Raw genomic sequence first — 16995 nt, 5'->3', positions numbered from 1 at the left:
GTGTACATATGGTACCAATGGTTTTTGCACATAATTGATTAGAAGGCAGTGTAAGAGCATCAGGTAATAAATTGAACAAAATGGTAAGAAATACTGAAAATGGCCAGGAAGAGCCTATGTTGTAAGTTTCTTGTAGCTTAAGTTCTCGCCAGATGAAACTCATTCAAGTCATATGAACGTCAAGTTAAAGGACCGCGAGGGTGTCTGTGTTCTTCAAGGCTGGGATTCCTCCGTCGGGCACTATTGTTGTTCATTGTTTTGCACATAACATCTCACTCGGCGATACATTAACTCTACATGTTACGAGCTATGAGAGGTGGAAAAATGAATTCAGGACTGGCGTCACATTTCCAATCAGAGCCGACAACAAAGTCGATTTGGTGTGTGTTGATCAGCAAACATTTCATTTAGTAAAGCTTGCGTTACTTCAAGTGCGTCGTCGTAATTGTTTGATCTGCCTCTCAAATAAAAACATCTGGATTGAAAAACTGGAAGTGACTGGCTCGGGAAATGAGAAATATGTGCCATGAACACACGATGCAAAGCCTTGTTGAGGTCAGGGGAGAGAGGGCCAAATGAAGCGCACCCCGTGCTGAGCCGAAACACAGAAGCCTCGTTTCCACTGTCAGTACGGGTCGGGTCGGGTCGCTTTGGGGTCAGCTTTGCGTTCCCACTGTACAAAGGGGACCCTCAGGGGTGGGCGGAGTGCGTGCCGAAGCGTCACTACGTCGATCGCTCCGAATCTTCTTCAGCTTAATGCGACACTGGCTCGCGGTCCGGTTGAAACCTCTCTCTACCATTTTTGCGGCAATCAGTTGGAAAACTTTTTCGTTTCACATAGTGCCATCGAACTCCGGCTGCACAGCCTCCTCACCAACAAAGGAGAGCAGAGCCTGGAACCGGTCCTGTGTGCTGGGTACCCCAAGCAGAAGGGTTACAAAAATGGTAACGGGTACCATGGGACCGGTACGCTTCCGTGGTAGTGGAAACACTGAAATAAGCGAACCGTTCTGAACCGACCCGTACCGGACTGCATAGTGTAAACGGGGCTATAGACTGGGTCACAGTCCGAATTTGGAGAGCAAATAGCTGAAGGCCAAATCTTCCATTTCTAAGTGGACGCACCAAACTGTAGAGACGCTACAGACCATGTTTCGCTGTAAACTAATAAAAGCACCATGTCTGTTTCGTTAAAGTGTTTTTTGTCTCATCGACTTGAAGGACTATATTGCTAACTTTTATGGCAATCCTGTCCAATTATAAAACGAAATGTAATCTCGTTGGCAGCAGATGGGTGGTTCTAAACACCTACAGAGAGCAAATGTCTTTCAGTGCAAAATGGATAAGAACTCCAAAGCCTTTGCTGCAGCAGCCTGAATAAAGGCGATGGAAGACGGCACACATATGGCGCTGGATGAGAACTCGGGGATCTGCATTAAATTTCACTTTGAAACTTCTTTCTGCACTGAGCTAAATCTTAGTGAAGTGCTTTGCCTAATTCAGATAACCCTGCTTGCTTTACCATAGGAAGCCATTAACTGACAGTACATGGCTGGAGGTTATCCCCATGGGTGTAACAACCTGTGGGATATACGGTGTCTGGTGGGGAGATGAAGAGAGCATGACGCTAAAGAGATTAGTTATTACACTGCAAGTTTCTGTTAGAAGAAAGAGACACAGAAAGCTACATGATACGGAAAAAAAGGGCTTAGCAGGCAGTTGGATATCCCTTTACAGGGTAGGAGGTGTTGTGCGTGTAAAAGCAAGAGCGCATAATGACAGCACGATGTTTGCAGGCGCATTGAGGCACGTTCACCATCCAGGATGAGTCCTGCTCAGATGGGCTGACGTGCGACTGCGGTCATAAATCACGCTGCTAAATGAATATCTCAGCAAAGAGTTGCCCTAGATAGACGAGAAAGCACACATACACACACACACACTCGCACGCCGAAAACGAGTACACATCCTCCCACGTTCGCACAAACGGCGCGTTCATCTGTGTTGAAATATCCCTGAGCCTCTGCGGAGCCACGGCAGGACTCCACAGAGCTCAGACTCCTGCAGGAAAACGAGAGGGGGAAAAAAACAAAGTTTCAATGTGTTTTGGTTTTTCTTTTTCTTTTCTTTTCATTTTTTTTTTTTTTTTTTGCAATATAAGGTGGTGGCTAGAGAGGTGTTGAGGTCTTGTCTTTATGTAAGGCCGGGCCCCCTCCCTGCAGTGTGACTGTCTGGCACTGCTTTTGATTCTTCAGACTACTGAAGGCGTCACTGTCAACACGTTGACTCCGCCACTGTTCCCGCCTGTCAGAAAAGCTTAAGCATTATTTGCTCCAAAGATAAGTGGTGCCCTTCCTGCGGTTGCCTCGCAGCAATGAAATGGTGGTGATTTTTGAAGAGACACATTCAGCCTGAACCTTCCACACGTACGCCCCCCCCCCCCCACCACCACCACCACCACCACCGGTCCCCTCCACCTCCCCTCCTGCACCGCGATCTCATCTGCTCTCGTGCGCAATCGTGAGGCCGCTGCGAAGAGCGCCCGCTTCTGCAATCACTTCCCATTTGTTTCAGCGATTGATTTGCTGGCATGCGAGGGGAAGGAGAGAATGAACGAGTGGGTCGGCAGCGAGGGAGGGAACAAGGAAGTCAGAGGACGCGCAATGCCAGGCTCACATACTGTCACCATGACAACAGACATCACTTCACAGGAGCAGCACTTAGGATGCCTGTGTGGGCTGAAGTGACAGAGTTGAAGGTTGGCATTAGCCTCTTGTGGGTGCCACGACGTAATACCGCTCCTGACTTTCTTTTTTTTCTTTTTTTTCTCCCCTTTTCCTTTTTCATTCTCTTCAGCTACTGCTAAAAGGTGCCTTGTTGCTCTTGTCATCTACCTATTGGGATTCCTGGATGATTTGTACTTCACGGATGTAAAAAACGGGTCCTGCCAGTTTGGCTTAACTAAGACAATTCAATCGACTGAAAAGCGCGCGGGGAAGACGGGAGAATACATTCATATTCAACGAGACCCTTTCATCGTTTGCGACACTTTGAAGCTGGCTCGTATGTATAATTCTCTGTGATCTGAAGTGATGCCAATCATGGAAATGATAACTCGCATCTCACGCTTAAAAACGGATCCATCTCAGCAGCCAAATTTGCCGATCATTAAGGCAATTCTTTAAGACTTAAAGGTAACAAATAAATGTATATTCCTAAAACCGGTGCTGTCTAATTAATATCACAATGCATGTATTGTCTGTTAATGGATTATATAGAAGGTTACTATCTTTACCGTTGCAAATGATCAAGTTAAGGTGATGATTTTAAACCATGGAATTATGAATTAAAAATGAAAACACAGCCGCACATTTCTAATTCACTGCAATTTGCAATAAATCCTGCAATTAACAAGTTATTAGCTGCAAATCAGATACAATCACACGAGTCAAATTTCGTCTGAGCTTTTCGGGGAGCATAAATGCCTTTTTATTCCCTTTGTGTAGATGTTGTAAACCTGGCTAAAAGGATTTTCATCTGCTCTTATCAGCATGCAGCACAAACAGCTGCAGTCACTGCTCTCCGCATCTGCTCCAGTTTATCCATTTACATACGCAGTACATCCAGAGTGAATGCAAATCATTCACAAGCTGGCCAAACTATAATCCATACATGAAGCAGGATGGTATAATGAATGCATGAGCGTAGCTATAGGTTACATAAAGTTGTGTGTGTGTGTGGGAGGGGGGTGATGATAAACCAAAGTCAGCTGGTGAGCAGGATTTTAGCAAAGAGACATTAAATATTAATGAGATGTTTCAGATGTTTTTGTACTGTGGGAAAATGCAGTAACATGGTGGGCTGGGGGGGGGGGGGGGGGGGGGCATAAAGCTGAAACAGTGAGCAATGCTTGGCATCATCCCTGTGCTACCTGTGAGATACGGAGCAACCAGAGTTCAGCACATTTTCAGTTTAGCCCCTAATGTCCATGCTGCAGAATATGCACTGATGAGACACGACATGGCACAAGTCCCTCGGCTGTTTTCATGCAGGTGAATGAAAACAATTCTTATGACCGTGGCCAGTTTGAATGATTGTGAAGAAAATTGAGATGGGCCTATTTGAGAGCATGAAAACAGCGACACCACCACTGCAGACAAGAATTTCCTTTCTTTGTACGTTTTTTTTTCTATACAAACTGTGTTTGTACATGAATAGAGGGGTACACGAATTCACGCTTGGCAGTAAATTACAGCGTTTCAGATGCAGATGAAATTAGACGTTATCTTTCACCCCTCTCCCAACCAGATGCACTTGTTGCTTCCATTTAATCTCGACGCAACACCTGCAACACTTGTGGCTTGACAATAAAGCTTAGAAATTCTTGGAAATTACGAAGAAGCACAGTGCAGGTCTTTTGTACTGCTGAATAATGTTGCTACAAATCACGAGAACACGAACCAACGAACACAAAGCATTCCGTTTTTTTTTTTTACTCAATTGCTGTGCAATAATATCAGACACAAATACAGCAGGATGCTTTTCAAATCGCATCATCACTTATGGTCGATACTGCAGCAGTAACAAGCAGAAATCAAATATGAGCTGCTGCCATCCGTCTAAACGGCCGTGCTGTGTCCCTTTGCAAATGTTCCGGGTTTCTCATCAAACTCCTATTGGCCCACCTGGCCTCTGATACCAAGATATTTCTGCCTGAATCAATTGTCCATGTGTAAGTCAATACAAGGAAATTAAAACCACTACAAGAAATGAAACTGCTACAGATAAAAGGCTTCCTCCTGTGCCGATGCTGACATTTGAGGTCTTCATCTTGTTTTTAATGATCCGGATGATAAATGGGCACTTCAGTGGAATGTCAGGTGACAAAAGACGTGCATCTGCCGACCACTGGAGTTGCTACATTTTTGCCCATTACCTAAAAACAAAAAAAAACGTGTTTTATGGGGTGACAGTAACTCTTGACACCTGCAGTGTAAACAGATCTCAACCTTTGAGCCTAAGTGGCCTTTGAATGGGCAGACAAATGAAAAACAAAATGCTTTCGGCCATGGCTGTTCTGGCTCGGTGTGGCCACCTCCACGGATAAGAGGCTGTAAGAGGCTTCATTAAAGGTGCAATAATAAACGAGCGTGAACAAAACCCTTCTCGAGTCATTCAGCTGGACAGGACGACTACAAGATCATTAGCAGTAGCTTTTGAGTCCTCTGAGCTGTGCACAGGGGGTACAAGAAGCTCAGGGTTTGGGGACGTGGACTTAACACTTCAAGCAGGTTGCAATAAGCTTCTTTGGTCCGCCGTGGGGATTTGGCCTTAAACGATCCAGAGGTAAACTGTGCTCCTGGACCCATCCAGATCCTCACAAAAGGAGAGAGGAATGTACAGCTGTTCAGGATTTGTGCAAAGTAGCCAAAACTAATACTTGAACTTTTTACAGTTTTGGACAGTAAGCACCAAGAGAAAAGAATGCACTGAGTGCACATTCTTCAACTGGTGTGCAGGACTCGTTGCTTTAAGCGAAGAGGAAAGAAAAAGTGAATGGAAATGCTTGTTCTTTTATTTCTCTGCAGAGAACCGTGTGGTAGTTGATTTTGATGATAAAACCTCCACGTCTGTGTAACCCATAGCTTATGGCTCTATTTTGAAATTGTGCTATCTTTTAAAACAGCCGAAAGGGGCAGAGAGGGGGCAAATTTGAGAGTGGAATCCTGAAGTGCAACTGCCACACAGACAAACGGAACCGTAACGGGACCTCTCGGGTTCACGGCCGAGCAGCGACACAAAGACGCTTCCAAAGGAGCAATCAACATATTTAGGCGAGAGGTATTGGTCAGTCTTAAAAAACTGCCTGCTTTGAAACAGCTTTTACAAAGGGGGCTGGGGGTTCAAATGAAATCACAGTGCACTGTGGGAAATGTAGTGTTTATGGAGCTTCAACCAAATACTAACGAATCTTGACATCTCAGTTTCTGACGCTCCATTTTTTCTCATATCTGTCACTCATACAGCAGGCTTCTCAAACGCACGGCTGTGCGAGGAAAACTCGGCAGAGTGCTGCTTTCATTTGAACTCGGTGAGATTAAGTAGTCTGGTTTCCAAAATACAGCACCATGAAAAACTGCTGTTTCACATTAATCACGCTGCACAGGAGTACTGAAGTGCTCAGGTATAAGTGTCAAAGATTGCACAGTGATCATTTAGCACAGGAGTGCGTCAGACTTCAGGTTTAAACAGTGTCTCCGCAATGTATATTCAGTGCCAGTCTCAGAGGACTGCGTCCAAAGAGAACTGATATTCAGAAGGATTCAGTCGGCGCTATCTGAAGCCTCACCCTGGGATGTGAAGCAGTCCCTGACGTGCACAGCAAAGTGTTCCCCTGCAACAAATAGCTTGTTCTGTGTCGTACCCAGCTGTATATCCTGATTTGCCTCTTATTGAAACACGCATACTGCAGACGTCCATCCTCTGTCACCACGAGGGAATAAAAGCAGAGACGGGCAGGAGAAAGACGGGAGAGGAACCGGGAACTTTGAGCAGGACCAGAAGAGATAGAGTTATCCTTGGTCTCATTACGGTGGGAAATGTAAGGGTCCCGATCCAAGGGAATGATGAAGGACTCTGCGGAGGAGGCCTCTGAGAACCAACAAAGACGGCTTTAGTTTCACTGGCAGAATGCATTTGCATAGCTTAGAAGCCAAAGCGTCTGAACCGGGGCTCATGAAAAGAAACCTCAGCAATTGCTCGAACTTCAATGCAAACGAGAGGGAAGAGGGAGACAGAAGGAGAAGACAGTGAGAACGAGGGAGAAGTGGGATGGGGGGGGGGGGGGGGGGGGGGGGGGCAGAAGCAACTTTTTCCTCTTCAGTAGCACAACACAAAGGAGATCAGGAACATCTGCACATCCCATGGAGAACGCCTCTGACTGACTTTGATGCAAAGAGAACATACTGAAGGCGGTACATTTCCGGATAAAGTAACAAGCACAAAAACACATTCATGCTATCAGAAGAGTCATGTTCCATTGCGTCCTTTTGATATTATCATTAGGAGCATTTCGGTTGTCGGTAGCATTACATATAAATACTCTTAGAGACTATTAAGTGGGTTTGTAGATTTTGTCTTGAGATTGCAGCTCCTGGCTGTGTGGATCTCTGGAAAACAACACGAGGAGGAGCAGAGTTTGACATAAAAGGTCAATCTTTTGAAGGAGGGAAAGACAAAAAAGAAAAAGGATATGGGGAGAAGAGAAGAGGAGCAGATGCTGTACAGGGGCATCTCTCCCTCTCTTTGGCCTGCGGTCATGGAGGGATGACTAGCCTTCATCAATTCTCTTTAATGACTCTGGCAGCACCACTTAACACACCAGTGCGTGATTACTTTATTGCTTCATCATGATCTCACCATTCAGTCGAAGGTGATGACGAACAGTACAGCGACGCTCAAGGATAAAAATAAGCAATGAAAGTCTCATTTCTGCAAAAAATGTCCTGCTCATTTGCTCTGGGGTCAATTTCGAAAACAAGAGGAGGAAAAGAGGGAAGATGCTTCAAATGCACCAAAAAGAGGACGAATACAAATATTCAAATGCACTTCACTGTGGAAATACAAAACCATAGGAAAATGTTCAATGGCATCTTGCAGGTGTCTTATTTAGGAGGTACAGATATGATTTGGTGGACATGCGGGTTTGCTTAATTGCTAATTGGCCAAATTTATTTTATGAGACGCAAGTTTAGAAATCCAGAGGACACAGTCGCCATTTTGATGCTCCTGGAGTCACAGAACGCAGTTTTTTCAGGAGGGAGCTAACAGTGATGCCCCCCCCTGCCCAGATGCACTTTGTGCAGGTAAAGAACACAATACCCGTGAACACAATATTATAATATAACTTTATAGCATTTCACAGGGCCTTTTTTGTTTGGTATCCTGATGAGGTTTTGTGTTTTGCACTTCACTGCCAGCATATACAGTAACCACAGTAATGCTTTACTGAATCAACTACATTTGTTCTTTTGTGTATTTCTTAAAGCTGCGGTCGGCAACTTTTTTTTAGTCATATTAGCTTGAACTGTCATGGGATTCTGGAAGTAGAATATTAAATAGGCTGTTTAGGAAAAATAACGAAATCTGTAGCTCCCTCTGAAGCCTGTAATCATGCTTGCAAAAATCGAGCGCTCCCGGCTGTTTTTAACCAATCAAGTTAGGGTGGAGGAATCCTACCTGTCAATCACAGCTTGTGCACACGCTGCTGAGCGTGAGTCTGCCCCAGCTTGTGTGCATGCACACTGGTGTGAACTCACGTGCACAACCTCGTCCACAGAGGGGGAGGGGTTTGGGGGGCGATTCGGAGCTTGTTAGAGGTTGGGGGAGGGACCTGAAAGTTGTATCAGTTCGAATTTTCCGACTTTAGACTCGGAATTTTGAAAACCTGCCGACGGCAGCTTTAAAGGGACGCAAGACGAATTTGTATTTTTGTATTTCGACAACTCTTTTTCCTTTGCTTTTTTTTTTTGCCATTTTATGTTTTAAAATAAAATTAAAAATTAAAAATCACACCAGCTTCTCGTGTTTGCTCATTTCTTCAGTAGGTTTCCTCATCTTAGACCCCAAGATGAGTCCCACTGTATGCCACCATTCAAACGGTATCTGGGGTTACCATAATGGCATGTAGCCACAAATTGAGACCATTCTGTGTTTTCATATTTGACATAACATTTTATCATGGTTGTGACTCCCTAAGTGTGCAGGTTAGACAAGGTCATAGAGTGTAAACCAGTTCTGGGCAGAATTAAAGTGTACAGTGGCCCACATCCGGTTGAGTGCTGGTTTATTTGGCCTGTTTTTGGTTGACATCTGGCATTGTGATGGCTTGGTTGTGGCCCACTTTTGACAAACATGAGTGGACCTCCCAAGTGCCATCAGCCCATGCTGTATGTGGGCCGGATGAATATGTCAGGTGTGGGCCGGATATGGGCCAAAAGAGTTTTGCTATCTGGGTGTTCATTAATCTTCTTCATTTGGCTCTTTTTAGTGACCTTTTTAATACTCAAGTTGTAAACAGTCCCCTCTAGTTTTGTTATACTCCAATATGTGATGGCAAATGTGAATTGCTAATGTTGCTAACGCAGCAGCACACAGACTGAGTTCTCCACTGGTTCGCCACACGCTGCAAATTAATTTTTCTCTCATGGATGATGTTTCACTTAATCCTTGTCCTCTCCTGGTCTCGTTGACGCCTATCAGGCTCATTATGTGAAGCCTGTGGTCTGTCATGTGCGTGTGCATTAACAGACTGATCTCGGTGTCAAAACTCTTGTGTGAACTCGGATTCTAAAGCCCATTTCACACACGCACTGGTTTCCACTAATCTGGTGTCAGTCTGTGACGTGCGAATGCTGTTCTGTGCCACTTTGATGCGGAAATCTGACGAGGTAACGTGGCTATCACTGTCAACCACAAGTGGAATCTGTTGAAAGTCACATCCATAGTCAGACACAGCAATTGGGGGTTAACTTAACACATGACCATGTGTTCAGAGCAATCTGATAGGTCAATTTATTAGATAAATAACAGCACTGTTCCAACTTTCCTCCACCACCATTGTTGTTGTTTTTTTTCAATGATTGGCTGCTGCACGCAGTTATTTTTTACTCAGCATCTGAAATGGATTCAACAAAAGAAAATCATTATAACTGTAGCATCAGCCACAGTTTAAATGCTCTCTGTCATCTGAACATACATCGATACTTTAACTGCTCGCATCCACGGTTGTTTTGTTGAACTCAAATGTTTTTTTTTTGCGGCTCGATATGAATTCTTGCAGAGTTTTGTGTGTGGGGGGGGGACGCAGCTTCTCGTTGACAACCTGCAGTGACGGTGTGGAGAAGACGTCCTCAGGGGATGCAAACATCATGCTCACCTCAAATTGATATCAGCTGCGCTGTTACTGCAGTGCAATTAAACCCTTGCGAGCATATCACCGACTGTTCAACAAGCTTAAACAAGCTCATATTTACAGCCCTGTCCATCCATGTTGTGTTTTTGCAATGCCACTGGTAATATAAATTGTTATAGGGATGTGAGAGACACTCACTGTGCTCTTTCCACCACTTTCACATGCATGAGGGATGGGGAAGATTCACTGAAAAGTGACAAACGTGTGAATGACCGAACGCTGTCACTTTAACACATGGATGCAGCCATTATTGTTCCCCTACCTCGTGCGTGAAGACGGCTTTACTGTTTAACTTGTGACCTGCTGGGTAGAGAACATTCTTGCACTGAAAAAAGGGACTTTTTGGTGAAGTAAACTCTATTAGAGTAACTGTCATAATTTCTACCTTGTATTTTTAAGATTCAGTAAGAACTAGAGCTTCTTAAGTCAAATTAAACATTTTATTAACGTAATACATGAATTATGGGGGACGAGTCAGTTTTACTTGCATACAATTTAAATGTTTAATAGTTGTATGTACATAAACCTAGAAATACTACATAAACTTTACTCTGAAAGTGTATCGTTAAAATCTACTAAATTACTTCATAACAGCAAATACTACAGATATATCAAATTTACTTAAAATTTTGAGTAAAATTATGTTCCTGCCTATGAAAAACAAGTAGACTTTACTTAATTTGTTTAACTAAATATGACTTAAAACTTAGATGTAATTAAGTAAATGTTACTTAATATCTTCAAAACTGTTATGTTTTATGGTAAGTAAAATTGACTTGATACTGGCAAGTGAGTGTTACTTGATATTGCAGCATTAAATATTACTTAAATCATTTGAGTGCAAATACTTACAAAGGGTTTTTGAAGTAAATCTGATGAGTTGTTTTTTTCAGTGTGGGCAACTGTACTGCATCTTACTGAAAATTTGTGACTTCTGAAAAGTGAACCTGCGTGAGCCATCTCTAACGCTCAGTTCTGCTATGAAATGCTGAGAGTGTACATCATCCCATGCCTTTTTCTAACTTCTACACTTTCACTACACACAAGTGATATCTCAACCATTTGTTATTATAAGCTGATTCTTCTTATTGTTGCCCCAAGGCAAAGGAAACATGCTGTGTGTTGTGCAAAACGCTTGTACTAAAACTCTAAAAAGTTGTTGCAGGGCAAATATAGACAAATTTATTTTTATTTTTTTTCAAAAACCCAATTTCCCCCACACTTTAAGTCACCGGGGTTGGAAACCCGCTTGTTGCACTTTGAGCACCGTGTGATCTTGTGATTCAAAGATATGAACAGTGCAGCACACTCAATGATGGCTCTGTATAACAACAGTCGCAGGGTGCTGATAACTGGTATTGCCATGTGTCAATCTCCCTCGTGCTATTCACTCACACACCCACTGGCTTCCACCTGTGCTGCAGAATTCCCACAACCACCATATGTCAAACCCCTCTGCGAATCCACTGCGAGGCAACACAACAAGTATGCAAATGTTTCCCCCACTATCGACAACGAAAGCTAACTTTTGAACTTTGCCAGTACATTTTTATTCACACAGCCTCCCTGGAGATAAGCTGTATGCTTTAAACATGAGGCAAATATAGGTCTATGCCAAACTTGGAGTATGTAAGAATTAGTCCAGCCTTCCTCCTGAACATCACCTGATATTCAGCAGACAGATATTCCCTTCCAGTAAAATATTAGACATAATGGGTCTGGGACTATGCACTGGGGGATTTTCAACATGCAAACACAGATAGTTAAATGTCCAAATAGCTCCATCTGCCACCCTCCCACCCCCTCCCAGCTTCCATCCCAGCTTCCATCCCTTCTGCTGCTGCTGCTACAAACCCACTAGTCCACACACAGCACGCTGGCAACACCACTTCCAGCATTTTAGGATATGACTCCTTCTAATCAGCTCGCATCTTTATCCGCACACACTGTGGCATGGAAAGCTTGCTTACACCATCGTTCAGCCCTGAGTATGTGCAGCAAACGTTGCAGAGAACAGTTTAGTAGGTATAAATGAGGTGATTAGGAGCTTTGCATCTAAGCTCAAGGCATAACTGGAAGAATTGAATAAAACCAGATACCCTCATGCAAATCTTACTTTGTTTAATGAGGTCTGGAGAGGATGGAGGGATCAATAAATGCTGGCATTGTTATAAGTCTACTGTGAGCCATCTCTGCAGCAGGTGTTCTCGGAATAACTGGACACACGTATGAGTAGTCACGCCACTGCTGACCCGGCACGGGCTGTGATCTGTTCTCTCATTTGCCTCCTTCGTCTGGAGGAGAAAGAAAGCGATGAGATCCCAGCGCATCATTGGTCAGACGCAGCACCATGACTGTTCCTGTCATGCTCACAGTAACCTTTCTTGCCACTCACACGCCGTGGCGACAAAGATCTTCTTAGCGCTTGGCAACGGCCTCTGGCGCACATATTTCCACATCTCTACACTTGACCTCACCGTCCCGCTGCCTTTGCTTTGGTCAGAGAGCCGCTGCTGAGAGATGGGGGCTCTGCAGCCTCAAGGTTTCCCTCCGCTGCCCCAGCGTTGGTTGCACATGAGTCATTACGACCTCACAATGCCTCTGTGACGGCTGCGGCTGCTGCTGCTGCTGTGAAGATGACGATTCATTCCAGGTGTCACTTGAGCCACCGGTTGCACAGGCAGACGCGGGATTTTTGCGCTTATTGTTGAGCGCGCGGATGGAAGCGCGGCGGAAATTCAAGCAGCATGCAAGAGATGAACACCTTTCCAGAAAAGACTTTATTTTTCGACACATGTTACACAAATAACTCCCAGCCCGTGTTGGTTATTACCATGAGCTGCGTGGACAGCGGCTATTTATTCGCAGCTGTTAGTCACCGCTTTACTTGTTTTGGCACTTTTTTCACAACAGGATGTTCCATTCGGGCCTTTTGGCAACAAGTCCTTCAAAAAAAAAAAAAAAAAAGATAAAAGACCAAGTAATATATCTGTAACTGATCCCGGTGAATCAGAGAGAATCTGACATGCAGACATAAGGAGGAGGTGAGCAGATGGATCCCCCACACGAGGAAAATCACTCATGACTGTGCATAAGTGCTCAACAGATTACATTCGTCTTGACGGCATTCAAAATATACCCAGCCACATGAAAGACTAAGTGTCATATAGTCACCTTTTGAATCATAATCAGCAGAATACATGAAGGCCAGACAAGGTGTCTATAGGCTTCATGACAAACCAGCCTGGTTCCGCTGTACTGAGCCATGAATGTAGCCCACTAAATTTAGCCTGCTTATACCGACCATTCAGAGTGATGGATCAGAAGAGAACAGGGGGCTGTGCATGATTGGCTACACACACGATTTTGCCGTATAACCCGAGGGTTGCATTTGGAGCCCCTTTCCCAAAACCGGGCACTCAGACATCATATGTCACCTACACACGCGTTGATAACGGGTGACTTTTTTTAAGGAGAAAAAAAAGGGATTACAGAGAGAGCTTCTGAGGCTACACGGAGCATAAGAAACTGCTGTTTTACAAGGTCATGATCACATGGTTGGGAGAGTTCACAGCATTGACTTACCATACACTCCCTGGCAACGTATGCCTTCAACGAGCAGCGCCAGTAGCCCCAAAACAGCGATAATTAGATCCATCCTCTCACGTTAATCTCTGCATATCCAGCTCTCAGAGGCAAGAAGTCCTTTCCGGGGCGGTGCGGCTGAGGTGCATAGACGCAGCACTTCTCCGACTCAAACGTCGATTAATTTAGTCCTACTGCTGGGCTGTAGAGGTAAAATAGCCCGTGTGTGCGCGCGCGGGAGGGAAACAGACACGGATAATGATGGTTTTGACCGAAAGTGTCATGTGGCGAAAAATGCGGAGCGCTCGCGGCACGCAGACGCCGCGGAGGATGTTGAGGAGGCAGGGGAGTGATCTGCAGAGAGGCCGGCCTTTCTAGCAGAAAAACCTCTCTCCGGCTCCGGGTAGGTGCGCTCCTCTGACAGCCTGAAGTGCGTCCGTGGAGCTCAGCAGAGACCCCCGAAGCACCAGGCGGAGGGGGGACTGGGGCTCTGTCGAGTGTACGCGCGAGAAGGCTCGGTGTCCACGGGCATAGCTCCTCTCCTCCAGCTGTGGTCAGGGCTCGCGCCGCGGATGCTGCGATGACTGTGCGCTGTCAGACGAAGCCGTCATCCCTCCGGGCTTGGACAAAACGGCCGAATTCTCCCCCTTCTCACCTGCTGAGCGTCAAAAGTAGTCAAGCCGCTGTTGGACGCGCGAGCGCTCACTCAGTCACATCACGACTGCGCCTCGACGTCCGCGACCCATCTCTCCCGGCGGCAACGACATAGGGGAGGGTCGAGTCCGGCGAGGAGCAGCGAGGATGGCTTCTCCGACGTCTCGGGCGTTATTAGACCACTTTTCTATTGAATCCACGCGACGGCGAGAGCCGGATGTGTCAGCCCTGGTTGCCAGTTGAGCATCAGTCACGTTGCGCAATACGTGCTACGGAGACCGAGTGGCACCGCAGCCGGTCTGTAGCTACGTCAAGAGGTGCGTGGCTTCCAGCGCTCATCTGTATGGGAGGCTACGCTCAGCGTCAGGAAAGGCAGGAGAGGCGCAGCTGCTGGGGGCTCAGGAGGTGGGAGGGGAAGGAGATGGGACCATTGGAATTCAGCAGCTTTGACAGACCTTTGCTATCACCACTAAACACAGTGCACATACCTGTCTGCTTCCTGTTCCAGCACTCTGCCTTCATCAGACAGGTTGAGATGATGCGTGCCATGCGGCATCCACCTGCTCCATCAGATTTCTTCGACTTGAGGAGTAGAGGAGGTGCTTGTCCATTCAGCCCACACTTCGGCTTTTGCAAGCACATCTGAAGTTTTGAAAAGGATACAGAGGAACAGATGTGGTTTCCAAATTGAGTCTCAGAAGCACCTCGGGGGTCCTACGTGGAGCTCCAATTCAAAATGCATATTCATTATATTCATTTTTTTTTTTACCACATTTAGTACTTGAGAAAGAAAAAAATCACAACCATGGGTTTCGCTCTCATACAGCTTTGCCCATACGGACAGTTTCAAAGTAACAGAAGCCATACTGTAAACGGGTCAACTTAAGAGGTAGCGGTAAGAGCTGGCAGGTTCTAAAAGCCAGATCATCTCTTGTTACCTAGCAACACATTTGAAATTGAATGGTTTTAATTAGTGAAATGGTTTCCCCAGCGAAGAAGCAGTTGCATGTTTCTAGCATGGACAAATGGGGTTGAATATCAGAGGTCCAACGGTTTAATCCCCGATCAAACACTTCAACAAAGACACGCGGCTGTGAATCAAAACCCAGTCAAGTCATGGCGTCTCTGTAATCGTTTTCAAGGCTGCGCGACTCCACTGTACACTTAAAGAAGCGACATCACAACGCAGGAAAACTGTGCAGATTGTTTCTGCCATTTGTCCCTCAAGCTGAAGAAGGCAGAATCTCGCACTAGATCAACCCCAACCAAACTTGTAAATGTGTTTTCGGCAAGTCATTTATCTGGTACTGAGTGAAAAGAGTAAAATCTAACCTTAAAGCTAATTAAAATGTAACATTATTCACTCATTGATTGTGACAGAAGCAGAATTCTACTTGAAGCAGGAGACTGTCCTGATAGGGCCTCAACATTTTTCAGAAGGCTGAGTGAATGGGTGCTTTGGCGCCCTCTACAGGACCCACTTAAAATAGTCTATAACCTTGCTGCTGTAAGGGTCCAGTTTGTGGCACGGCTATAACTTTGATTGCATTATCTAATGTTTAAGAATAGAAATTAAGATTGGATCGAGATAATTTCATTGCCTTATGTGCTTCACATCACTGATATTTAGCTCGTGGTGGAGGAGAGCAGTAAAAGGAACTTATTGGAGGTAATACAAAACATAAATGGCATTTTAGAATCTAAATGACTAAGCTTACTCATCCATCTTGTACAGTAGTTAGTCTGATGCCCTTGCACAGAATACAATAAGAGTAGTTCTTTGATTTCAAGATATATTAATCTCTGTCACAAAACCTTTTAAACAAATACATGGTCAAATATATTTTAGATATACTTCGCAAATATATTTTGTGCCCTTTTTTTCCAAAATGAACTCAACATCTGCAGAACATCACATTGTCAGGAGCACTTGGCAACCGTTAAGAAGTCTAGACACCAACAGAAGTTAGTTGAATGTCCTGATAAGTATAACAAAAGATGTGGTTTTTCATATGATGTGTGTGTGTGTGTGTGTGTGTGTGCTTCATTGCTTTTCCTCCATCTGCTTGATGCTAATCATTCCGTGTATTACTGTACCTTTGCATCACCCATTCAATATGCGCTAGAGTGAGCGACCACTGGGGAAGCTTAGATTTTAATTCCCCATCTGTCTATTGTGGATAAGTCTGCTCTCAGCTGTCCATCCTCTCCATTCTCTCGTGGAATATCAAGCAACCTTTATACCCAAGATGTCTAATGCTGCAACAATGCACTGAAATAGGATGGAATGCAATTATGAGGACTATTGTGAGCCCAGTGTCTCCATATTACATCACAGAGGGGTTTATAAACACAACACGCTCTTTCTAGCTGCAATGACATTTCACTAGATCTATTCAGTCATACAGTGCATGAGGTGTTGGATACAGTATGAAACAAGATGATGTGACATTTTGGGAAAGCCTCTCCGGGCTTTGCATTCATCTTCAAACAGTGTCTAAATGTCTAAATGACGTCACGGTGAAACACAAGGCCAGGGTCAGCCGGAGAGGAGTGTGTATCTGTGGAAGTGTGGGAAAGAACAGCAGAGGGTTATGGCTTTGGTATTCTGACAAATATTCTGCTCTGGTTGGCATCACACATGAGCGAATCTCAAATGGAACAACATGTATTTTTCCATCTCAGTGGCATGAAAGTCATATAACAGCCATCCACCTGTGGAAACTGTCACACTGACTCAGACCTTGTCAAGCAAATCTTTTCTTTTTTTTTTACCTTTATGG

The 16995-nt window shown here is 44.8% G+C and overlaps 1 protein-coding gene across 1 annotated transcript in view; it reads right to left on the bottom strand.

Annotated features, from left to right (window-relative positions):
• Positions 1 to 14539, bottom strand: part of LOC142375370 (MAM domain-containing glycosylphosphatidylinositol anchor protein 2) — a 210725-nt gene extending 196186 nt beyond the window's left edge. Inside the window, exon 1 of the mRNA XM_075459371.1 lies at positions 13559 to 14539. Coding sequence (XP_075315486.1) covers positions 13559 to 13631 — 73 coding nt within the window. The 5' untranslated portion in view covers positions 13632 to 14539. The remainder of the gene's footprint in view (positions 1 to 13558) is intronic.
• Positions 14540 to 16995: the final 2456 nt, after the last annotated feature.

This window comes from Odontesthes bonariensis, chromosome 24 (genome assembly GCF_027942865.1).
Source record: "Odontesthes bonariensis isolate fOdoBon6 chromosome 24, fOdoBon6.hap1, whole genome shotgun sequence".
In the NCBI taxonomy this organism is placed as follows: domain Eukaryota; kingdom Metazoa; phylum Chordata; class Actinopteri; order Atheriniformes; family Atherinopsidae; genus Odontesthes; species Odontesthes bonariensis.
Note: the sequence above shows the minus strand (reverse complement) of the source record. Positions and strands in the feature narration are given on the sequence as shown.